We start from the raw sequence: 24,914 nt of genomic DNA, 5'->3' as shown, positions 1-24,914 counted from the left end.
ATGTAAGGATTTGCTTATTTGTATTGTATTTTTTTTTCTTTAAAATAATGGACTGCTGGTGAGACAAAAACTAATGATATTAAGACATCAAATTGAACTCTGAGCGGCATTTTCTGATTTCTTAGAGCATATTCCAGAATGAATAATTTAGTGGTTAGTTGCAAAAACAGACAAATACAAAATAATCAAGAATGGAAACAAATATGAATCTTGGATTCTGTAAGAAACCACAGTAAAAACTATTCGTATTTGAGATTTTTTTTGCCAAACATCTACATTCACCTTAAAGGTCTTGAAATGGCCTGATTGTGGCCCTCATGTCTATAGCCATCAACCCTTCCACACTTCAGCAGCAGAGCCCCACTTTAGCTCCCCACCTTGTGTTAAAGTGTATTTCTGAAACGGCAGATAGCGGGACACTTCCTCTACACCAGCACACTCCACTTCCTCTCATCCAGGTCTGTTTAAAGGCTGTCTCTAAGTGAACACCAAGAGTCTCACTCATCCCCTCTCCTGCACTCTAACAATCAGGAAATATAGACTTAAGCTCAAACTCTCTAACCTCCAATCTTCCATTACCGCAATATAATGTGCACCAGTCTTAGCTTCAATCAAAAGTGGTTTCTCCAACCTACCATGATCCTCTTTCCGCTGTGAATTGTGAATGAGGCACCTAATTACTCCTTTAATCAACCCGCTGATTAATTAACCCATCAGCTTTTGTGTTGTTAGTATATCACCACGCTTACGAGAGCCTGCTTCTTCACTATGCCTTTTTTACCCCGCAAAAATGAACACTTGAATAATGATGAATTAATTAACAGAGTCTAATGGAGATTTAAAGTGGGTGGGATTTGGTGCCACCCTTTTGCTGCCACACATTTGCTTTCTTTTTATTCTGCTCCTCCTTCACAATACTTCCCTCTTTTCTATGTGAGAGATGGGGTTCAGAGGTATTGCCCCTGATCCTATTGTAATGCTGAAGGAGAACCCGGTGGCTCACCCAGTCCTGAGGCACATCTCTGCCTGAGTGCCACACCGACAGCCTGCCCCCACCCCCCCTTTTTGCCCCCAGGATCGATCTCGGATGCCAACATTTCTGATTTAGAAATTCTGCAAAGCCCTTTTCTGCGCATGTTGGATACTGAATGGGCCATATTATGGTTGAATGCAAAAGCAAAGCTAAGGCGGAACAGCAGAGACAATTAAAAGACTCCCCCCTTCCACTGAAGACATAATACCCAGATCGAATTAATTTAGATTTCTTTCTTACATCCATTCAACCAATCATGGATGCATATTGCCGGTATACAGGCCAGCCTTAAGAGGAAATCTCCTCATGCAGCGTTTCTTTATTTATTTTCTCTTTATGTCTTGAGTTGGGGGGGAAAGAAGAGCTGAAGCACTCTGTGGGTCTGAACTGATTCTATATTTGCATCCAAAACCACAGTGTTAGTCTTTCCCGTCTCTCTTTCTTAGAGTATTTGCATAAGGAAGCCCACCACCAGATGTTTATTTTTAGGCTACGGTTCAAGGACTTACAGCACTCGATAACTAAGGGACTGACTTGGAAGAGAGGCATTTTGAGGAGAAGAGAGAAGTGGAGGCAGAATCGTTTGCCGCATCTTTATGCATGCAGATACGTGCGGGCAGATTTAGGCCTTTTGTTTTTCTCTATAGAGTTTAAGGGAGCACAGCAGGTTGCATATCTGCACGCTGCAGCCCTGATGTGAACAACACACGAGCACCATCGCTGGCAAAAGATGTGTCAGCCCACATACTCTTACCACACACACACACACACACACACACACACACACACACACACACACACACACACACACACACACACACACACACACACACACACACACACACACACACACACACACACACACACACACACACACACACACACACACACACACACACACACACACACACACACACACACACACACTCCAAGTGATCAAGGAACAGAAAGTAGAAGGCTGTTTAAGAATTGTATTGTAAGACGATCGGTTATGCCGTGCTCTGCATCAATCAAGCACTAATGCACACTCACTGTAATCTCTGGGCAAGCCTCCACTGGTCCCTCGTGAGGCTCTCCACTTCAGGTGATGCTCCCTGTGCAGCTGTTTTGCTTAACTTGATGCTGTTTGCTAATGTACTCATTACTGTTTTGCTGAGCTGATTATCATCTCATGTAAATGAACGCAGGTTTGTGATGCGGCGCAGGTGCTCTCCTTGTCGTGTTTTTATCAATGCCTCATTCATTTTCCTCCATACCTCTGTCTCCTACCTTGTTTTCCTCCTCTCTGACCCGATTGTTCTCCTGCTCCAGCCCCTCACACAGGCATGACCACAGCAGAGTACTACCACCAGATGGCCCTGCTCGCCGGCCACCGCAGTCCTTACGCCACCGACCTGCTCCCCTCGGTGGCGTCCACAGCGGGCGTCACCAGCGCCAGCGCCCTGCACATGGAGTACCTGCAGGCAGTGGAAAGTAAGTCAGCAATCATTGTTCATGGCTAGTAGACAAGTTAAAGGTCACCTATTATGCAAAATCCACTTGTTCATGTGTTTTATACATAAACATGTGTCCCCTCTGTGTTGAGAGATTCTGAAGGTTTCAGGAAAAAACATTTGCAAACTTTTTGTCCTGATCCATTTCTATAAAAATGAAAATGAGCTGATCAGATTTCGGCCACTTTATGATGTCATAACGATTTTTTGGCTTGTGTAACCATTAGCCAATAACCACTCCCCCCCCCCCCCCCCCCCTTATCACCTGAATCTCCTCCGAGAGCACCATTGTGTTCTTTTTAACCAAATATCTCTCAGAGGGGCGTGGGGAGTGGCTCCTTATTTTCATCTAAAGTAACAGACAGAGAATCAGCACTTTTAAAACAGGGCTGAAACAAAGGGGTTTATGAAATGCTACAATGCACGATCTGTTTGGTATTTCGAGCCAAACACTTTTATATATCTGAGACCAACAATATATTGAAGTAAAACAGTATAATAGGGGACCTTTAATGTCCATTTATCAGGCTGAGCTGATCCAGGACCATTGTTAAGTTCTCAACAATATTCCATAAATCCTACTTCCCCCCCAGCCTTCCTCATTACTTTGTAATCAAGGCAGGAGCACCTGAGGAAATAAAGGGCTGAGTGCAAATCAGGACAGATCAGAAACACCTGTGCAAAAAGGAGCAGAGAGGAGAGGAGAGAGAACACACAGAGGTGTGTGTAACAGGCAGCTATCTGTAATTGTTTCATTCTTTATTCCATAAAGAAATAATATGCAGATCAATTTGTAGGTGTTGTGGTTTTAAATAACACTAAATGTAACACTATCTTAATCACTGGAATGTATGTACACATTATAAGGGGTTTATTTAAATAATGTTTAAACAGCAGCTTGAGCAAACTGAGACATCTAAAAAAAATGGTTGAACCAGATTTGGCCCGGGTAAAAAGACATGTCTCCTGAGATAACACCTTTAATTATTTAGTTCATAACAGAACATTATAGTAGGGGGCGCCCAGTGGGAATTCAACTTCTGAAAGGCACCTTTAAGATACACCTTCTTTGTGGTATTTATAGATCAAGCTACAGCTCAACCACAGCGAGGAGGGACCTGCAGCTTGACTTTGACATGATTTAAATGAGCCATTGTCTTACTGTGCTGGGCTCAGGACTGTGTGCGGAGGACTTATGCTAATGAGTTATTTTAAAGTGTAAATAGGAAATTAAACGCACACTGAATCTTAGAAAGGTCAGGCAGCCTCACCCCTCTCCCTTTGATGAGAATGTATTTAGTCAGGCAGACGTCGCTTTCATGGAAATCCGGGGTGAAGTTCCCCCATTCCTCAGAACAAACTAATTAAAACTAGCCAAACTTGTGCGGGTATCAGAAAATTAATTGCTATTAAGTGGGAATTGGAATGTCCTGCCATTCATCACTGGAGAAATCCTTTCTTCTGTGTCACTTTTTAAGATTAATAGACTGAAACAAAACAATTAGGGCCAAATTTAAGTGGAGATGCGATGCTCCTCACTTAAAAAAACGCCTGTGATCATTGCTGGTAATAACTCATCATGTTTCAACAATGTGTGTTCCAACGGAGGGAAAATTAACACTTTAAAGCTTTGTTGGATTTCAGAAAAAAAAACATACAAAGAAAAGAGTCTATCAAGAGGCTTTCGCTGATAATCTGGGCTACCACGTTACTGCGGCTATTTTAGTCTATTTCACATCAGTGTAATTACCGTCAGAGAGAGTGGTGCTAATGAAACAATGGGCCTGTCCTGCCTATTTGTGCTTTAATGGGCTATTGTCTCTGTTCCTGCTGCCTAATTAGTGCCATAGCTCGCATAGATCACAATACCAAAGTCTTTATTCCTGCTTTTCATTAGTTCATTTTCATTTCCTTGCTATTTATCCACTGTTTTTTTCATTAATAAGTTCATTCTTAGTAACATTTTCAACACTGAATGTTTTGTTTGATACAAACAAACCACTTAATTGTTGATTACACTCCTGCCAAGACTAATTGTATCTGTTTAGCAAAATGTATTTCCATAAAGAAAAAGTGACACATCATCTTCATATTTGAAATTAGCTTTAAGTAAATAAATAGGATTACTGTCATATTCATTTCACAGGAATGATTGTTCGCCTCCTATAGTAAATGTTCCGCATGAAGAAATTCCGTCCGGTCTTAAATCCACCCTTCACTTCAGCCCTCCCCTGTGATAGTGTCCCTCTCAGGTGGCCCCAAAGTGTGTCGGCGAGGGCTCAACCCCAGTTTTGAAGCCAGCTTTTATTTCCAACGCTGTCAGTCCGGCTTGTCTGAACCCTCCCTGGCCACAAGAATTAATGACGCAGCCCGTAACCAGCCATCCCGTCCATAAATCACGAGGAAATTAGAGGGACAGTCCCGCTACGAGCCGGGACGCTCCCCTCTCCGTCTCCCCGGGTTGGCCGATTTATCATTTGGGCTGGGCATTAATAAACACCACTCCCATGAGCCTTTGCAGTGGTGGGATGGTGGACCTGCTTTTTCGGCTCTCTCACTTGTAGGAAATAAGGATAATTCACTTTATTTGGCTTGTTTAAAAAATGTCAAGTTTAGTCAAAATTATATTTTTGCAAGACTATCTATTTTGTTCAAGCTGAATTAAACTGTGTAAAATCAGACATGTCGTGCAGCGTCACATGACTAACATTGTATTATCAATTATGAGCACTCAGGGATTTTCATGTGTACACATATGGCTCCTCTACAACACCCCCTTCACTAAGACATAAAAAGAGATTTTCCATACAATGACCATGTAAAGGAGGCGTGCTCTCCATACAGCTTCATGCGGTAGTCGAAACTCAGGCCTATGTATGCCAGAACAGCACCGCCGCCGCCACAGAGGCACGCACACACACACATCCACTCACTCTGATTACCATGTGAATGGAGCACTCTGTAATCGTTGGATGTGTCAAACCAGAGATGGAGCATTTACGTTTGGGAGATGGATGGATTGTGGGGGACGTACATATGGAGGGGGGTTAAAGGGGCTGCGTAAGCTGGTTTTGTTTGCCTTTTATAAAATAACTCAAAATGTTTTATTTCCAAGTCTTGAGTCACAAAGTCATTGTGTCAGTTCATGCACAAAGCACGACATCCCCTCAGCGCTTCCCCCCCCTCCTTCCATCTCCCTCTGTTTTCCCCTGTCTTGTTTGTGACATCTCCATGTGAAAAGACAACACAAGTCATGTTTAATCTCTACCCGTGGCTCATTGTATGTGCAGAGAGAATGGCTGCGCTGTTTCCGCCTTTTACCTTTTCAAAACCCCTTTTTAGTATTTCCAGTCAACATTGATTGCATTTGAATAACGAGTCAAATTGGACTTGATTAAATATTACCATACACAGTCAGAGCATTTCTCCAACATAAAAGACATGTTTTCTCATGGATGAAATGCAAGCAGTGCATCAAGTGACAGCTGAACACTCATTCAGATGATCCTTTTGTGTGATGATTGACAAAAATGTCCTCTGTTAGGGTTAGGTTAGGTTAGGATGAAGTCAAACGTATAACGCAGCAAACAATGTTTTTGGGATTGTTACCAATGAATGTATCTGACGCTCCTCAGAGAAACTTTGAATGAAGGAGCACAGTTGTAAAGTTCAATTTAACCTTGTATTTTTTCCCCTTTACCTTACTCAGATCTCCTCCTCTCTGCAGATTCTCGATTCCCGAGCCCGAGGCTGCCAACGCGGCCAAACAGGAAGCGCCCCCTGCCCATCTCCCCCCTCTCTGAGCACAGCTTCGACCTGCAGACGAGGATCCGCCACTCCCCCAACTCTCTCGTCACCATGCTCAACAACTCCCGCTCCAGCTCGTCCACCAGCGGCTCCTACGGTCACCTCTCTGCGGGAGCCATCAGGTAGCTGAAAGAAAAATGGTCCTGTGTCAATTATTCATTTCTTATATCCTTTTTGGTTATTATTTATTTCAGATTGTGCTTCAGACATAACAACTTTGACATAAAGCCTGTATTACAAACTTAAAGTGTAAGAGCTTGGGGGATGTAATGAAACACACAATCAATTTGCATTATGGGAAATGTAGGATGTAGTGATGCCAGAGCTTGACCCACACTATTGAATAAAACTCATGGTATTTTAGCATATCGCAAACAAGCCAGGCTAAAACGGCATCTTTTTGTTGCACTGATTCTTAATATTCTATTATTAGTCCCCATATGTCATGGGAGTTAATACAAAATCCCTAGATTAGCCCTTTAAAGTTAGAAACACACAACTTATCCTGTCAGGATGTCTTCCAGGAGCTTCTATTGACTGTGCTTCTCTCAAGGTGGTCATTTGGGGCCCAACATGTGCCAATGATAGATCAGACAGCAGCACCTCCCCGGGGTAGTGGTGTAGATGGTTTTCTAATATCATTGATTGTATTTTTCATGCAGCACACTTGGCAACACAATATTAGAAATGAGAAAGAAAGTGTGTGGTGGAGTGAATTAAAGTGTGTGTAGCCTATCGTCCATGTCAATGCCCCATGTGGGTGACGATCTCCCAGTCAGCCAGTCAGCCTGCCTCCCCGGCGGCTGGTGTCAGTCATCAGGTATACCTCATGGAAACCTCACACACATCACGGCCCGGTACCAGCAAGGGGAAGCAAAAGAAAAGAAAAGAGAAGGGGAAAGAAAAGATCCATGGCCCCACCCACAGCCATTGATCAGCGATCTGTAAGAAGAGGCTGATCAATCATGCTGCGCGCTCAGCCACTGTCCCAGTGACAGGACCCAAATAGCCAGGGCCAACAGACTGATGAGTGATATGACAAGCGGATGGGCCCCCAAATGTGTCTCGGACCATTGATTTCCACTCGGCTCGTAATAAGATCAGCAGACATATGGGCCGCAGTGAGAGCGAGGTGTCAGGGCTCAGGATGAATGGAGGCCGGACACAGTTCTGTTTATCTGCTGGTTCGCCTGTGGTTACACACGCCCCAGAGGTGGCTTCTGGGGTGTGAGGATAAACAAAGTTAGTTCAGGTTGAGGCAAATCATTTGGCTTTATTTACATGGCTGTTCAACACACTCCAGATTGTTTATCATCTTATCATTTTGCCCAGTGGAAGAATGACATCCTGCCACAGGTCTGCCTACAGACCACATGATAATTCACTGTGTGTTAACAAGCTGAACATTCATTGGCAGGGTCCTGCCCGCAGCCCCCTGGTTCCAGCATTACCACACTATCTCCTGTCAGATTGTCCTCAGGGAGAAGAAGCTATCCAGAACAATCCATTTATTCACTGTCTTATTGCCTCATTTTTGAAGTTGTAGTTTATTTTATGTTTTGTTTCCCTTTCTGCTCCCTCAGCCCGGCGTTAAGCTTCGCCTACCCTCCTTCCCCGGTTGCGTTGCACGTGCACCAGCAGCTGATGGGCCGTCAGCCGGGGCTCGTGGGCTCTGCTTTCGGCCACAGCCCGCCTCTTATCCACCCGTCGCCGGCCTTCGCCACCCAGAGGTCCGTCCCCGGCATCCCCCCCCCAGGGCTCAGCGCGAGCGAGCGCTCAGTCCTCTCCAACGACTCCTCACAGGTGAGAGCGGCAGCAGGCGCCTGTGCGATTCATCATCACGGGTAATAGATAGCGGCGTCACATGCCAGCTACATTTCAGTGAAACGGAAAAAGCTCACATGGTACAGGCAGGACCCCCCCTCCACGCACCCATCTCCTGGGAGTTTCCTCCTACTTGTGTTGTCTCTTGCTTTAAGACTGCCGCTCACAGCCCAGAACGTGCCTGCAGCAAACAACAAGGGGCTTGTTAGCATAGAATCCCACTGCTGACTCCATTAATCACTAGAGAGAGCACAAGGATATAGAGAAGGGATATTGACATGGATGGATGGATCCAAAGGGGCTCTTTCTCGCCATCCTCAACCTTCACTTTATGTGCGGGCCCACATTTGAAGAAAATATTCAATGTTTATTAGCGTCCTCCCTGCTGCTTCCTATCCCTCGAATGTTGTGTTATCACAAATGAGGCCTCATTCAAATTAGGTACACCAAAATTGCCTTTTCCGTCTCCTGAAAGAACAGAATATTGCTTCGGGGCCAATGCTGAATCTCATATATTTGAGCGAAGATAGTGTACCGAGACTGACAGAAACACTACAACTCTGTGGAGAAACACACAGGACCTTCTTGTTTGTTCTTTTGTTCTTGTGAGCTTGGCATGTAACAATAATTCCCCCAAGGGTGAATTTAAGCCAGGGCCAAACTCCGGTCATCCATTGGCTCACGAGTTAGTTTTAATTGCAGTGATTATAGGAGCTAATGTGAAACAGTCAATTGCATAGTTTTTCATCTGCAAAGTCAAAAGCTATTGCCTGAGACTGAGTGTGCAGACATCATTACAGTTTAACCACAGTTGTTTTTATTCTGCTTGATTAACTCAATGATTAATGGACTTATAAGCAGCACATGCATTTGTTTTTATTCTATAAAGAATAACATAAGACATATCAGTAAACACCGCGATTGAATCATATATAGTCAAATCCATGTCATAGGAACCTCAACATGATGAAACATCTCTTATTTGAACAGATCAAACCAACGAGTGAGTCTGCAGTGAGCAGCACAGGGGACCCAATGCACCACAAACGCTCCAAAATGAAACCAGAGGAGGAGATGCCGAGCCCAGGCGCACTGAGCGTACAGGTGAGGATTGTCCATCATAAATATAAACATATATTTGAACTCACTGGGTCCATAGGATTCTCTTCAGCCATCTGACAAAGCTATCCACATTCTGGCAAACAATTCTGATGGTAAATCCTAGCATCCAGCCAAGTTTTGATGTTTAGATTTTTCCACTACAATATGACGCCCACATAATAATCGGTCATCTGCCGCAACAATACACAAGCTTACCAGCCACAGTTTTTATGTATGTACCTTCATTTGGCTGTTTCTTGGTGTTTCCCACTCTGCTCTTATCAGCCGCTGTTTCCGAAGCAACAACAATTCATTGATCTCTGGGAGACCAGAAGGAAATTGTTTTTGTTTAATCAACATTTTAAGTGCCTGGAGAAATGAAAGAGAAATGTGATAACAGTTCATGTTTGCATCTGCAGGAAAAAAACCTTATTAGAGTTGATATTCAGCCTGGGGTGCAGACTCTGCTCCACTCAGCCTCCTAACTGTGACAGTGAAATATGTCTGGGCTAATAGAGCAACCTCTAGCAGGAAAAGGGGTTTAGATTCCTCAAATACTTACCCCAGTCCTGTCGTATAACAACCCCCAAACACAGAGCGGGGCTTTCAGCGCTACATTTCCTCTCCACACTTTTCTTCACGGCAGCCAGACAAGGCCAGACTAACAGGGGCACTGTGGCTGAGACCTGTGACCAAATCATTTTTGGCTGGGCCTAAGATGTAAACCAGAAAGGCCATAAAATATACTTTCATGACAAATTTAGATGGACTGATATTGGGGGGGGGGAAGGCAGTTCCAGTCGTGTTTTCAATATTTACAAAACGCTGTGCTTAGTCGTTGAACTAAAATATTGTAACTGTTTTTTTCCTCAGGACCATCCAGATGGGATGACCCTGGTGAAAGAGGAAGGGGACAAGGATGAAAGCAAACAGGAGCCAGAGCTGGTTTATGAGACAAACTGCCACTGGGAGAACTGTTGCCGCGAGTTTGACACGCAGGAGCAGCTAGTGCAAGTGAGTAGCGCTGATTTAAAAGAATGTAAATGTGCTGTTTAAAAGATATGTCGTATCGTAATCCATCCCTTCCTGTGGGCAGAGAAGTGTTCACTTAGCCCCAGTTGTTCTCCGGGACTAATGTTTCTTTCAGGAAAACACAACAGGGTGATGAAGCATTCACGGTATGGCTCAAAATAAAAAACGACAATGTCTCTGTGCTGTGAGAGATTTCAGTGTTTCTATCCTCAAGCTCAGTGGATCCCAGCTACATGTACTGCAGCTGTGCTTTTGTGCACAATGCCCCCTATCAGGCCACAACCCCTGCCTGTGCGCCCGTGCAGCAGCACCCTACAGAAAGAGTCAGTGCTGCGGGCATTCACTGATACTGCTGCCGGATTCCTGATTGGATCCAGGGACTGTGGTAATGGACTCAGAAGCTGGAGAGCACATCTCACAGCTGAACGCTGCTAAGTGATTTGGCGGGTTAAGCCTCCCAGAGTCAGGATGTGAGCTTTGTGTACAACACTGGACCGGCCTTCTTCCTGCCTGTTATCAGAACTCTCACACAGCCCAGGAGATGGATGACCTCTCATCACAGTGCGCCAGAGGGTTCACTGCCAAGCTAAATATTAATGACATTATGGGCCTCTACTTAGCTCTGCAACTCTCCCTTGGCTTGTGAAGCACTCACGGGGCACACTGAAGTTGGAGTTGAAAATAAACCAATATGATGCCGTGAACAAGGCACGCACACACATGTGAAACACACATCAGCACACATCTGATAGAAAGATCCTCAGCTCTCCACAGCTGTCTATTTGCCGTCTTGACATTGCAATCCTCAGCCGCGGTGGTAACCCCTATCTATAATTGATATCCTCAGCGCGGAATGGGCTGCCTCCCGTGTTTGAAGGGCTCGGCTCAAAGGTTGAGAATCTTGACAACTTCTTGCCCCTGTTTCAGAAGGCGGGATGAGTTAAGGTGGTGGGAGAGGAAGGGAGGAAGGCTTCTTAATGGAGGAAAAGCGTGCTCCCCCTACTGTAGTCACAGCAGGTGGCCATCTGAGCAAAACAATGTTCTCTCATCTCTCCACAAATACTATCCAGCCTAACCTTGCCAAGCTGCCCTTATTATCAGATTCCCGTGTAGACAGACACTTACAAAATCCTTATTAGTTTTCCATTTCCTCCATCTGAGAATATATTTTTTTTTCCATTTGACTTTCTGATATTGCATTTTATTTCTCATTTTCTATGCACATGCAGATATGCAGAGAGATGCCAATAAAAGTCTTCGCCTACAGAATCCGTGTCCTCTAATTCAGCAGAGCGGACGGGAAAACGCTCTTATCTCTCCACCCCCCCACCCCCCTCAGTAATAGGATAAGTACAGTATTTGGACCACAGTGTCTCTCCTCACACACTGGGAGGGGTTTGGGGGTGGGGGGATTTCCATATAACCAAACAATGGAGCGTCCCTTCCCCCTTGTACTTGTCTTCTTCTGAAATGGCTTCGGGGAAAAAAAACATGATAAAAAAAACTCAAACTAATTGAACCACCAGCGTTTGCACAAAGTTTTAACATATCGAATGTTTTTAAAGATTTGACTGCTGTGCTAAATGTTTTTAAAGTATTTAAAGTACTGATTCAAATATCCCCTTTCCTTTGTGGTTGGTCTAATTTTAGAATGAAGCCTTCCCACCACCCTTGTTGCTCTCCACCTTGTTCAAAAGCACTCCTGCTGCGCTCTCCATGCATATTTTTACACTCTCAAGCATGCTCTCAACATGACACGCCACCGCGTTCCTTTATCATCTGCGTTTAAGCGCTCTCGGTGCAGCCGATAAGATAAACATCAGATCTGTGCAATTTAGCTCACTTATCTGGCCTACCCAGTCAGCGAAAGCGAGGCGGGTGTCAATTTTAGTTTGCTGTATTTACTTCATTTATTGCATTTCAACTCTCTATACCGCTCCATCTCCCTCTCGGCATCAGCTACACATTCTCTTGCTTCCCCATTTTTGGGCATGAACCTCTCCCTCTCACATTTTCTCTTTCATTTTCTGTCCCTCCCCTCTTTACCGCTTGAAGCGAGTACTTCCAAAGATAAGGCCTGGTGGCTTCTTTAATGTCTCTCTTGAAGTGGGGCTCAGTTCAGTTGCCGGATGCCAACCCAACACTTCCTAATGCCCTAATATGGCCTTGCCCAACACTATTTTATTATTACTAATACTTTGACACGGAGGAATCTAAAACAGAGCTTTGCGGTTTTAGTTCCCTTGTACAAATACAATATATGTAAGCAATATTCTTCTCTGTAAGGAAGAATAAATTGTGGCTATAGACAAACACTGAGTGTGGTGTTATGCAAGATGAATCACCTTAATTTAGTATTCTTCAGCTTCTTTTTAAAAGTAAACATTAATGCGAATATCCTGCCTCTTTAAAATGTGTTTGACCTAGCGTGAATTACACTTCTAGTGGATTCTCCTGTCAATGTAGGCCTGCTATCGTACAGATGTGTGGGGATGTTTCAGACTGTATATGAGTGGTGTCTGATGGTGGTCTGCATGTGTGTGTTCTCCGAGCTCATCAGGTCTTTCCCCCCCCCCTCCACAGTCTACCATTCTGTTCCAGGTCATCTCCATAGGTGGCGCTGCGATGTCCTTGTTCTCAGGTGGGGAGCGGGCTCTGCCTGTGTGCAGCCTTGTGGTGGAGGCGGCTGCTGTGCGCCTCCCCGGTGTTAAAGCGAGATAAAAGCGGGCGCAGTCTGAAGGCAGCCCCCCCCCGGCTGCTGGAGCAGGCTTTTAATTGGCAAAATGCAGATTTGTGTTGATCAGGAGAAGGATTAGGCCCCTTATCTGTCGAGAATATCTTACTCTGAGATGAAAAGACTGTGCTGAATTACACATGCCAATTCTAGCTCCCTGCCCCCTGCCCGCTCACTCACTTACTCTCATCCTCCCTCCTTCCCTCAATTTCTCCCCCTTTTACTTCCTCCCTCCTCCTTCCCTCCCTTCTTTGCCTTTTTCATGCTATTTTTTTCCCTCTCTTTACACAAAGCACTTCAGCAACTGACATCACAAAAGAGCATATGATTTATTAGGCACTGTTTGATAAAGCTAAACGGTGTTGCGGGTCCCACAGCTTAGTGAAATTGCCTTGTAAACAGGCCCTCTTTTCATGCACGCTTGCATTCTAATGCATGAGGGCTATGTCCCAGAGAGAGTTTGATAAGGAGTCATGGAGATTGATACTGAAACGGGCAAATGCTGAGAAATAGCACACACAAAAAGATAGGATTCTGTGTGTTACAGTCTATTATTAAAGGTGTTGGGATGCATGTTTTTAGAATAGTATAGAATGACACATTTTTAAACCATATACTTTTAGTTTTTTCTGAAGACATAAAAATCCAAGTGGGAATTGTTTTGGTGTTTTTTTGGATGTTTCTACCCAAGCACCGGGACCAGGAAAACAGTCCTTGCTTGCACCTGTGTGTGTGTATCTGTGTGTGCCTCTCATACGTCACACGGCCTCAGTGTCCCCTGTGTCCGTGTCCCCGGCGCTCCCTGTCGTGCTACTCCCTCCTAAATCCATCTTGGCGGCGTTTTTTACAGTTGTTGGCCGATAAGCTGGCAGGGGGAAGATGAATAACCTGCCTCTCCGCTGCTATCAGCACCTGTTTGTCGATTTAGCCGGCCAACGTGGCCTGTCTGCTCAGCATGGAGATTATTGATTCAATAAGAATTGCTATTAGATCATGCCATTAGGTTTCTCGGCGGCCCCTCTCCCCGTGCTGTCTGTCCCCCCCTCTCTGTCAGCTCAGAGCCTCATGCATCACACCCGTCAGCGACCTCCTTCATTTGTACAAACAGAGTGCGAGTGTGTATCCATCTGTGTGTGCATGCGCTCGTGTTGTTCCAACCACCCACGTGATCCAACACCACGGCGCTCTCCCATCGCTCTCCGCCCGGGGATATTGAATGCTGCTCACAACAGACCGATTGCTTGCCACAGGGATTCCCTCACAGAGAGGAAGAAAAAGAGAAGACGAGTAAGGTTTTGTGAGGCTCGGACCGAGGTGGGGAGGAAGATCAATCTTTGGGAAACTTCACTAATGTCTGTGGTCATCCAGTCCCCAATCATTTCCCCTGGAATTAGTCTTGTTTTGTCACTTTAGAATTAAAAAGTGTCAAGCGAGAATAATGGAGGTCCTTTGCGGATATTTTAGTGTCATTTTACTCTTTGCTTTTGCTGTCACGCACGGCTGTTGCTGCACTGACTCATTTGTCGATACTCCCCCTTCAGTATTGCTGGGAAGGGAGTGCGGTGGCATGCTTAGGGTCAAATGCCTTGAAGAAAGATTGGAAATAGGGCGGTTTCTGGTGGATGTCATGGTTATAGTTATATGTGGGGTCATGATCTGGCCAGTGGGCAGGGCGCAGGGGAGGAACAAAGATGCCATTGTCAGAGCCTTGTCATGCCTAGAGGGGAACTGACCCTGGATTCTGTATTTTGCTTTGGTCCTGCATGTTTTATAGCTTAACAATTCTGCAAGTAAGCGCTCAAAGAAAGCGTTTTCCCCAGACATTTAGAGCATTCAAAGTCAAGTCTCTATTTATCCCCCCCCCATTTTTTTTTTCTTTCCCCTCTGTCCTTCTCCATTCACCCCCAAGGTAAAAAGGCTCTTCTCCGCTGCTCAGGAATGTAATAATGCCATTTATTTTGGTCAGGATATTGTGTCTGTATCCCTGGGTTTAAATTGCTCCCTGAAAGGCTACCACAGTGTTGACTCTGAAAAACAACCAGATGTTGACTTTGTCCCCAGAGGGTCTGCGTGACTTTCCCCCCCATCCTCACCTCCTTCATTCCTTTGGAACGTCCACCACTTACCCAGTTTCACGAGACAGTTAGTAAGAAGAGAAGAAGAAAAACTGAAAAAAAGGAAGAGAGGAGGGGATGGAGCAAGAGAAAGGTGGTGCTCACAGATATAATGCTTGGCTGGAGTTGTAAAGCCCTAACATTTCAGATGCCTTGACTGAACTTTTGATTTCTCCCCCTTGATATCTCCTCACCTCCCTCCCACCTCTCCCTCCTTCCTAAGCCTTCAGATTGGAAGTTGCCACGGCAGCACAACTGTCAGCACTTGTCATGGAGGGGCGAGGGCCCACTGTGATGTGAAGTGACAGGGTTTTATTTGAAAATCCTGTTCAGATTGGACACTGAGACTCACAAGACTGACTTCCCCCTGTGTTTGTGCTGATTTTAACACCGATGGAAAATAATGGAAAAGGGTTTTAAGAGAAATGAAATGGAAAACAGAAAAGGAAATGTCATATTTGCTGCAGAGCAAAAACACCTCAAGCTAAACAATGAATCAATTCAATGCAAAAGTACTTACTTAAAAGTACACTTAATAGAGCTTATAATAATCCAATGATTGATGTTTGCTTAAAGTTGATCTCACCATCTTTTGTAGCACATCAACAATGACCACATCCATGGGGAGAAGAAGGAGTTTGTGTGTCGGTGGGAGGAATGTTCTCGAGAGCAGAAGCCCTTCAAGGCGCAGTACATGCTGGTGGTCCACATGCGCAGGCATACTGGGGAAAAACCCCACAAGTGCACGGTAAGAAACCCTTCGTTATTTTCTGAAAAGCTACCTGGTAACACAAGATTCAAGCTGTGTGAGTGATGCCGCCTTGTTTCTCTGTCCTGCAGTTTGAGGGCTGTGCCAAGGCCTACTCCCGTCTGGAAAACCTTAAAACTCACTTACGCTCGCACACCGGAGAGAAACCGTATGTGTGTGAACACGAAGGCTGCAACAAGGCCTTTTCCAATGCCTCAGACCGGGCGAAACACCAGAATCGCACACACTCAAACGAGGTACTGACAAACGTGATCAAGGCCCGTTATGATCCTTTGACTTTGCTGAATGAATGTGTTTCTCACAGCTCATCTTTCTCCTTTCATTTTTAGAAACCATATGTGTGCAAAATCCCAGGCTGCACCAAACGCTACACGGATCCTAGCTCCTTACGCAAGCACGTGAAGACGGTGCACGGACCGGAGGCGCACGTCACCAAGAAACAGCGTGGAGATTACCCGCGTCCTCCACCACCTGGGGGCAACAGCCAGGGCCGGTCGCCAGGGCAAATGGGTGGTTACACGGACCAAAGGGAGTACAACCATGCTACCTCAAAACAGGATGAATGTCTGCAGGTCAAGTCTATCAAGACAGAGAAGCCTATGGTAAGACTTTCTTTATTAATTGTGATGAAAAAACCGTATCTTATCCTATTTGAATTATTTTCTGATTAACCTATTCCTTCACTTTAACATAGAACATTTGAATGCCGAGTACTGAGTGTGACTGTGTGACTTAACATTTGATTGGGGGCATGCACATTTAACACTAAAGTCTTCTAATGAGTAAACTTTTTCTTCCTATCCAATGCTATGGCATTTCTCTACCTCCCTTTCTAAGGACAGTGGGTAATCAGGTGAGATAGGTATCCCCTTCACATTGCATTTGTAAAGTATTCTGTGTGAGTCTCACTTTTTCCCATCGTGGCTCATCGTGGTTTTTGCTCTGTTTATCGTCTTTTCTCATCCCATCACAACTGCTTCACTTTCACCCAAAACATGGTCAAATTGTGATTACGTTGGTGTCCCTCGTCCTTCACATTCATATGACACAGATTCTTCTCATTTTACATCACTCTGAAGATTGGCAATGTTATTTACCAAAGGCAATGCATTTTTCTGAGCAATGCCCAATGCTTTGGGCTGAACTCTGTGGGCACTGAAAGTACGCCCCATCGTGCCCAGGGCTCTGATAGGCAGCCAACTTCATTCAACAGCTAACAGGACGAATGCCCTCTAAACAATGTTGAAGCTGGATGCCAGAAAAAAGTAATTCCATTATTCCTCAGTGCAACATACTTTTCAATTCAGTAAACAACCTAATTAGGCCTTTATCCTATTTGCCTATCCTTTGAAAAGAACCCAAAACAGGATTTTCTCCTTTTTGTCTGTGTTGGACCTGACTGGATCACAGGGGGAGGCATTACTTATGCCCCAATAATGTACAAAGCATTGTCCTCCAAATACCTCTTTTCTTCCCCCTTCTTGTTGCTGAGGGTTGGACAACCAGCTCAATCTGGAATGATAATGCAAGTGCATATGTGAATAGCATCTCTCCTAATTGTCTGTGATTCTTTAGGATCATTTTCCTATTTTATAGGGAATACATCCGTCAAAAGATTACATTCATCTTTTTGTGTGGCATTGATACTGTATACATGTCCTGAGATAAACTTACCTCTTTCTCTTTCTTTTCCTCCTGTATCTCAATCTTCTCTTCTTCCCTGGCCTGTATCAGACGTCTCAGCCAAGCCCTGGCGGTCAGTCTACATGCAGCAGTGACCAGTCCCCCGTCAGCACCTATCCCAGCAGTGGAGTCCAGCTTGCTGTGAGCGCCGGACGCTCGTCAGGGGAGGGGCTAGAGGAGGACGAGGGGAGAGAAGAACACGAAGATGATTTTGAGGAGGAGTGTGAGGGTGAGCCAAGCCCCATCATGGACTCCACAGTCTCCACGGCAACAGCGGCCATGCTGACCCTGCAGGCAAGGCGCAGTGTGGGCCGCCCTGTGCGCTGGATGGAGCACATCAAGATGGAGAGGCTGAAGCAGGTGAACGGAGTGCTGCCCAGGCTGGGGACCCTGTCCCCTACACCGCCCCCAAAAGGTTCCACACTACCCAACATCCTGGGGAAGGGTAAGTTTCACTTTTTCAACTTTCTTTCAAAGTTTTGTCTTGTTTGAAAATCCTTCAATTTGTGGTACAAGTGGGTATGACAATTTATTTTCTTACTGCTCTTAAACTATTTAACTACAGTCAACAACACTCACAAATTAAGCATAAATTATCCCTATTTCGACACGTGATTGAGCTCAAGTGGAGATTTTTACAGTTGAAAAGCACCTGTATACAGAAAAGACTCTTACCCACAAATCATGCTTTAAAGGTCACATGTCATGGCCATTTCCACTGATCATAATTCCATTTTTTGGTCTACTAGAATAGATTTATACTGTGCAATTTTCCAAACTCACATTGGTTTCGCATACAGCATCTCTGTAAAGTATGTGTATTCACTCTCTCCACTAAACGGCTCGTTGCAGCTCTTGCCCCCCCCTCCCTGTGAGCCCAGTGTGCTCCGATTGGCCGGGACGTTGTGAATCGCGCTAAGCTCCGTGGAGGTGTAATTTCCTTGTTTAGCGATACACAGCGAAACACAGCCAAACTCACCCTGAGCACGCACAAAGTCACAGCCGAAGTAAAAACAATAACGGAGCGTCCACACTACAGCTTAAAAAAAAGCTTGGAGCTGGGCGTGTCTGGAGCTTGGGGATTTTATTCAAGCAACACGACCAACAACCAATCACATGAATCTCCCGCCCCCGACATACATAACCCCGGGGATGTTATGGGAGCAATATATATATAAAATCCCCAAACCGGCAAAAACCTACCAGTTTCCCCCACTGTCTCTGCCACCTCCCTCCATGCCTGGTTCCTCCGGTTTGTATCCCGGTAGGTGAAGAGGGTCTGGTCATACAAAACCGGGTGATTTGCTACGCCGATAGTTAGTTTCTCCTCCAACTTTTTTTGAAATATAGAAATGAACGGCGGGATATCTCTCCCAGCTTAGACGCGGTTTGATTGGCTACGGCTTGAGCTGTCAGATTTTCCGAAACGGGATTTGATTGGCTCGCGCTGGCTACTCCGGCGTCAGAAGTTGAACATTGTTCAACTTCTGACGGCGGAGACGGCGGAGACGGACCGCTCTGCTACCCACAATTCAGTTCGGCGAAAAAGCGAGGCAACGTGACGTCACCCCATTCAAAGTGAATGGGCAGATTGGAGTTTTCGACGCTGTCGACGCTGTAGAGTGGACGGGCCGTAAGTGTGGCTTGATATTGAGTAAGAAAAAGGTTGATAAACGCTGTGAGAATGGGTCTGCAGAGAGAATTTCGCCGCGATCCCAACTGTCTGTTATCAGCCTGCAGCCAGGGAGGAGAAATCAGCAGAGCTGCTTGCACTGAGTGTGTGAGGAAGTCCGTGGATTGGTCCATTTGGACCAATCAGCGGGGGCTTAACGTAACGGCTCCGCGGATTGGTCCATTTCGTTCCGGGGACGACATGACATCATGATGTACCCGGAAGAATCAAATGGACAGTGACGTATCTCCAACGAGGCGTTTTGGGGAGGTATTTTCTGTTTTAGAGTTTTACTCCCTACATGGTGTACTTTGAGGGTTTTGACTCTGCAGACCGTTTACATGCAACCTTCATAACACACAAGGGGACGGGTAATAACCGGAAAATCATGACATGTCACCTTTAAGAAAAACATTTATCCTGGCTTCCATCTTGCCCTTCTCGGTTGAAGCATTCAGGCAAAACTAATGCCTAAAATGTACTGTTCTGCTGGGAAATGGTATCAGAGCCATATCAACCCGCACATCATATCAGGGAAACCAGCATGTAACAGGGTTTCATGGCCAAATGCTGTCTGTTTATATGCATACATCTGGGGATCTATCTGCACTTATTTGGTGTTTAATCTCTCATAACCTGTAATCTCCCTTTCAACACACAATATCCTTGTCTGCAGTCCAACCTTTACTCATTCCGTTTTCTCTGTCTGTGTTTCTCCCTCAGAATTCTGTCTGGGCAGGCAGTGGGGGGTGTCTGCTCCTCAGCCACCTGCTCATGCTGAGCTGAGCAGCACAGAGCTAACAGTGCTCAATTTGCTCCGAGACCGGCGTGACAGCAGTGGTAGCGCCACCAGTTCGGCCTACCTGAGCAGCAGTCGGCGCTCCTCAGGTATCTCCCCCTGCTTCTCCAGTCGACGCTCCAGCCAGGCTTCCCAGAGTGAGGGTACGATGGCTGCAGGCCACCACCGCCGCCTCCACAACCTCAGCTCCACCGACTCATACGACCCCATCTCCACTGATGCCTCCCGCCGGTCAAGCGAGGCGAGCCACTATGGAGGTGGGGGTGGAGGGATGCACCTAGGTGCGGGCTGTGGAAGTATAGGAGGAGTAGGTATGGGAGGAGTAGCGGGGTCAAGGGGTATGCTCACTTTAACACCAGCACAGCACTACCACCTGAAAGCCAAGTATGCAGCAGCCACTGGTGGCCCACCTCCCACGCCTCTTCCTAACATGGAGCGCATGAGCTTGAAGACGCGCATGGCCATGATGGATGATGGTGGTAGCAACCACCCTTTACCGCCACTAGTCAGGCCACATTGCTGCGGTGATGGCACCAACGGGTACACCAATGGGTATATGGGACATGCAGGTCATAGGAGGAGAGTCCTCTATCCTGGCGAGGGGCCACTGAATGGGAACCGGAGGGCCAGCGACCCAGTGCGGACGCAGGCTCGCGATGTTTGCAATCTGCCACCAGTGCAACGCTTCAACAGCCTCAACAATCTCCACCCTCTTCCGCCCTTGTCCCATCATTCGACCCCTGAAACCCGCAGCTTTGGCCTACAGAACTACACGCGATCAGAGGGCAACCTTCAGAGAGGCCTGCAGCACTCACCGTACACTCCTAGCATCGCAGAACACGCAGCTTTAGAAGCACTGGCCATGGAGGATCAGGCTGGCATGTTACTTGGGGATGAGGATATGCTGCCAGATGACCTGGTGCAGTATCTTCACTCCCAGGCTCAGGTGGATGGTGGCTCCTATATGCACATTGAGGACCAATTAGCTTCTGGCCAAAGGGACGTCTCCCATCCATCTATGGAGGAGGTAGAACTGATCCAGACATCAGGGTTGAATATGGCCTTTCCTGGATCCCAAAGTCTCCAGCAGATAGCAGAGCGGACGAGCCCGAGTAAGCTTCCCATCCAGTGGAATGAAGTGAGCTCTGGTAGTGTTGAGAGGTCTCCTCAGAGAGAACAGAACCACCAAACACAGTGTGGAAGGTGGTCTGGCACAGACCATGGAACAATATCTGCGCCTTTTGGCAGGTTTGGAAACATGGTGGTTCAGCAGCAAGCACCCCTTGATTTCCCGAACAGTTGTGCCCAGGCTAATCTGCCTCAAAATGCTTGTTGTGTCAACCCTGGGGTTAAGCTTGAGACATCACCTAACTCCTGCATGCAGATGAGAGGTACTAGTCACAACTCTACAAACACCTTTGGAAGGCCTAACTTCTCACAGATCGTAGACGCGCCTCTTCCGCAGGCCTTCAAACAGCAGGCCTCCAATGGACCTCAGAAGCAGAGCCACTTCCAACAGAGCCACACCACCTCTTGCCAAATTGGGAACAACCTTATCCTTAGCAGGACCTCTATGGACAACATCCCCAGCCTCTCCCAGGGAACTGCTGTTCATCACAATCGACAGGTCCATGTCCCTCGCCCACTGATCGGTTACAGGAATTCAGTTCGGACCCAGCAGTACCTCAACCCAGAGAACTGTGGTGAACAGCAACAATTGCAGAAAAGTGGGGACCACTGTTCCCTTGCACATCAGGTATCTGGGCTGAAACTAGAGGGCCCAGACCATGGATACTTGGAGCATGGCTTTGATGAATGCCTCTCTTACGAACCACCAGATGTTAAGGCGTTCCCTATCCTGGAGGAGCAGTGCTTGCTGGACTCCATAGCTGAGTCTGTGGGACAAGGTGCTGGCAACGAGAACACGGCAAGCCTGCTCTCCCCTGGTGCCGACCAGGTGACCAGCACAGTGGATGGCAATGTGCCCAGTTTATTAGATGAGGGTGTAAGTCTAGACTTTGGTGCCATGCTGGAGGATGGCTATGACCAGGGTAGCCTGGTCTCAGGGGTGTTGAGTCCCTCCATCTTCCAGGGTCTGTCCAGGACCTCATCACGCCTGACCATGCCTCGAGCATCTGCGACCTTCCACAGTGTGGCCCCCGGCCTGAACAACATGGCGATTGGAGACATGAGCTCTCTGCTCACCACACTGGCTGAGGAGAGCAAGTTCCTGGCTATCATGCGGTAGCTGCTTTCTCCCTCTTTGCTATCTCCTCCCTTAAGAAAAATGTAAAAAAAGGAAGAGAAAAACTCTGGTGTATGTGAAGATTTAGACCAAAGTGACAATTACGAGAACTTTAATATGTACTTAAAGTGTTCTGGAAAAGGCAATTGCCAAACCCATTTCTTTTGTAAAAAGGTCATCCCACACAGAAACGGGATGTGTCAAAATTATGTATAGATAAATAGTTATATTCCTTTTCTGGAATGTAGGCTATTTTTGGAAGCTCTTCTCTTTGTATTTCCAGTTCACTCCTTTAAACAGTATTTGGTTTATTGTCACTGGTTTTGCTGTATACACTATCAGTAAAGATGCATGTATTCAAGGTAAAACATGAACACTGTCTATATAAGTTTATAGACTAGCCCATGTGCCAAGTATCTGCAGTTCTGATCCCAGAGGTACAAAGCCGCTCAATCCATTCTGGTTACAGCAGGTCAGAAATGGGTCATTATTTAGCAGGCCCTGGTGATAACTTTGTATCATATATCATAGGTTTTTAATAAGTGGTGTATTTACATTTGTTGTTATTTTGTTTGTTACTTTTGTGAATCTGTAAATGTTTCAGTGCTTCTACCAAGTTTTACCAAGTGGTGTTTTTGTGGAGAGCAACTGCAGTATGGTAACGAACACATTCAAGTCTTCAAGGTACTGTAGATAGTCGTCCCCTTGATATCTAAATGGCTTGGTTTAGTTAGTCTGGTAAGGTACTCACAAGTGTATATAACAGTGTTTTTATATTCTGTTTGTGAAAATCAAATGTTGACGTTGGATTGCACGGTTGTTTGGAGCTGATATGAAAATTGACATTTTCTCCTTTATGATCAAAGGTCCCCGTTGGTGCGTTATGTATGCTTACATAAATAGATATGATTATTTCATGTTTTTAATCTGTCTTCATGACCAACAGTGGTCCACAGCACATGAATTTCCCTCTCGTAAAGATACAGTAAATGCTGTTAAGTGACGTGTTCTGTTTGATAGGAAATCCTCTGTATTGTTTTCTCCAAAGCTCTTAAATTCAGAATGTGTACTGCCATCAAGTATTGCAGTGAATTTGTCAACAGTGTTAGTGTTGCCTTGCAGTCCTAAGTGACTGGACACAGAATATGGAGTAGTTTACCTTTTATTCAACGTCAAAGCAATGAGGTACAAATTGTTTTGTTGTTCTTTGGTACTTTTATCATTTTGTAGTTGTGCATTAGTGGTTTTTTCTTCTTCAAAGAAGTAGAAATTATTTTCTTTGAGGGAAGGAAATTACATTGAGATATGTGCCTTATACGTACAGTATCTGCCTGTCGATCAAGAGAAAGATCACTGCCAATCTTCCATTGTGAAAAATAAAAAAATATTAAACATGTAAAGTGTCTTGTGAGACCTGAACAAATATTAAATGACAGAACATTTATATATGAAAAGTCAGACTATCAGAAAAGTTCAGATTTGCAAAATGCATTCTACTTTTCTTTGATTTTGTTTTTTAAGTTTTCACATTTTGTTGTGCTCTTTTATATATAATGTGTAAATACAATACTCTTTCTGTAGGTTTAGCAGAGGAAATGGGAAATATCCTGGGGCCAATAAAGAATTGACTTTGAAAGCAGGGATTCCCAGGCCCTGGGTAGAGGCCAGACAGATCTGGCTCAGAGCGGAGCCGCCAGTGCCAGAAGAGCCACTTTGCTCTTTTATAACTGACTACAAATGTTTGTATGGTTTTAATAAAAATGAGAAAAGAAATTAAAAATAACTTATATTTTAAGTCTCTTTTCTTCTTCCTGTGCTGGTTTAAATCACATATAAAATGTACTGGGTTGATAAATGGTTTTGTTTTTTATGGCGACAATCCAACATAGAGGACATGTAATGTAACGTAATGTCAAACAGAAGACCTACTTCTGCACACACTCCTTATGTCACTATCATTCAAGCTGATTTACCAATTAATCCACCAAACATAACGTGCCATGTAAATTAATAGACAGTAAATACATATTAAGCCAGTTGTTACTTTACATTTGTACTTGATAAGATAGACCTGTCATTTCAAATAAAAGTTTCAAGATCATTCTCCATCAGTGACTTCACTGATGGAGAATGTCTAGAGCTTCTGATGCCCTCTTCTGATCATTTCAAGAAATTACAACTGCACCGTAAGGGCTGAGCTATGCAGTGTTTTAATCCCTTACTCACACATTTGATGATTATAAATGCCTTATTTGGTTACATATTCACATTTAAAGCCCTCGTCTGTGCTGAGATTAGAGGCCAGTGGGTTTCAGTATTCCTGTTTATTACACTGACATCTCTACTAGTGGTTACCAGCTCACATGTATCCCCAGGCTCATAGCCCATCATCGCATATCAGAAGTCCTTTCAATTGGCTTTGTGCATGCTAAGAGCTCTTACACCATTACCTAACTTTTCAGATGGAGGAAAAAGGGAATCTTTTCTAAGAGAGTCCCCCATTATGCTTTCTTGCAGCTCACCTCAAGTGCAATCATGTGACGGAAATGAAGGGCACCGTTACACTTTCCACTGCAGAGATGGCGATACCTAGGATACAAGAGACCAT

At 45.3% G+C, this 24,914-nt stretch overlaps 1 protein-coding gene across 1 annotated transcript in view; it reads left to right on the top strand.

Moving 5' to 3' along the window:
* gli3 (GLI family zinc finger 3) overlaps positions 1-24,067 on the top strand; it is a 92,921-nt gene extending 68,854 nt beyond the window's left edge. Inside the window, exons 6-15 of the mRNA XM_034108281.1 lie at positions 2,345-2,506; positions 6,236-6,455; positions 7,917-8,136; positions 9,148-9,261; positions 10,132-10,272; positions 15,737-15,886; positions 15,979-16,143; positions 16,237-16,509; positions 17,642-18,035; positions 19,986-24,067. Coding sequence (XP_033964172.1) covers positions 2,345-2,506; positions 6,236-6,455; positions 7,917-8,136; positions 9,148-9,261; positions 10,132-10,272; positions 15,737-15,886; positions 15,979-16,143; positions 16,237-16,509; positions 17,642-18,035; positions 19,986-22,309 — 4,163 coding nt within the window. The 3' untranslated portion in view covers positions 22,310-24,067. The remainder of the gene's footprint in view (positions 1-2,344; positions 2,507-6,235; positions 6,456-7,916; positions 8,137-9,147; positions 9,262-10,131; positions 10,273-15,736; positions 15,887-15,978; positions 16,144-16,236; positions 16,510-17,641; positions 18,036-19,985) is intronic.
* Positions 24,068-24,914: the final 847 nt, after the last annotated feature.

The sequence above is a fragment of the Pseudochaenichthys georgianus genome, chromosome 20 (assembly GCF_902827115.2).
Source record: "Pseudochaenichthys georgianus chromosome 20, fPseGeo1.2, whole genome shotgun sequence".
Classification (NCBI taxonomy): domain Eukaryota; kingdom Metazoa; phylum Chordata; class Actinopteri; order Perciformes; family Channichthyidae; genus Pseudochaenichthys; species Pseudochaenichthys georgianus.
This window is presented reverse-complemented; position numbering and strand designations above follow the sequence as displayed.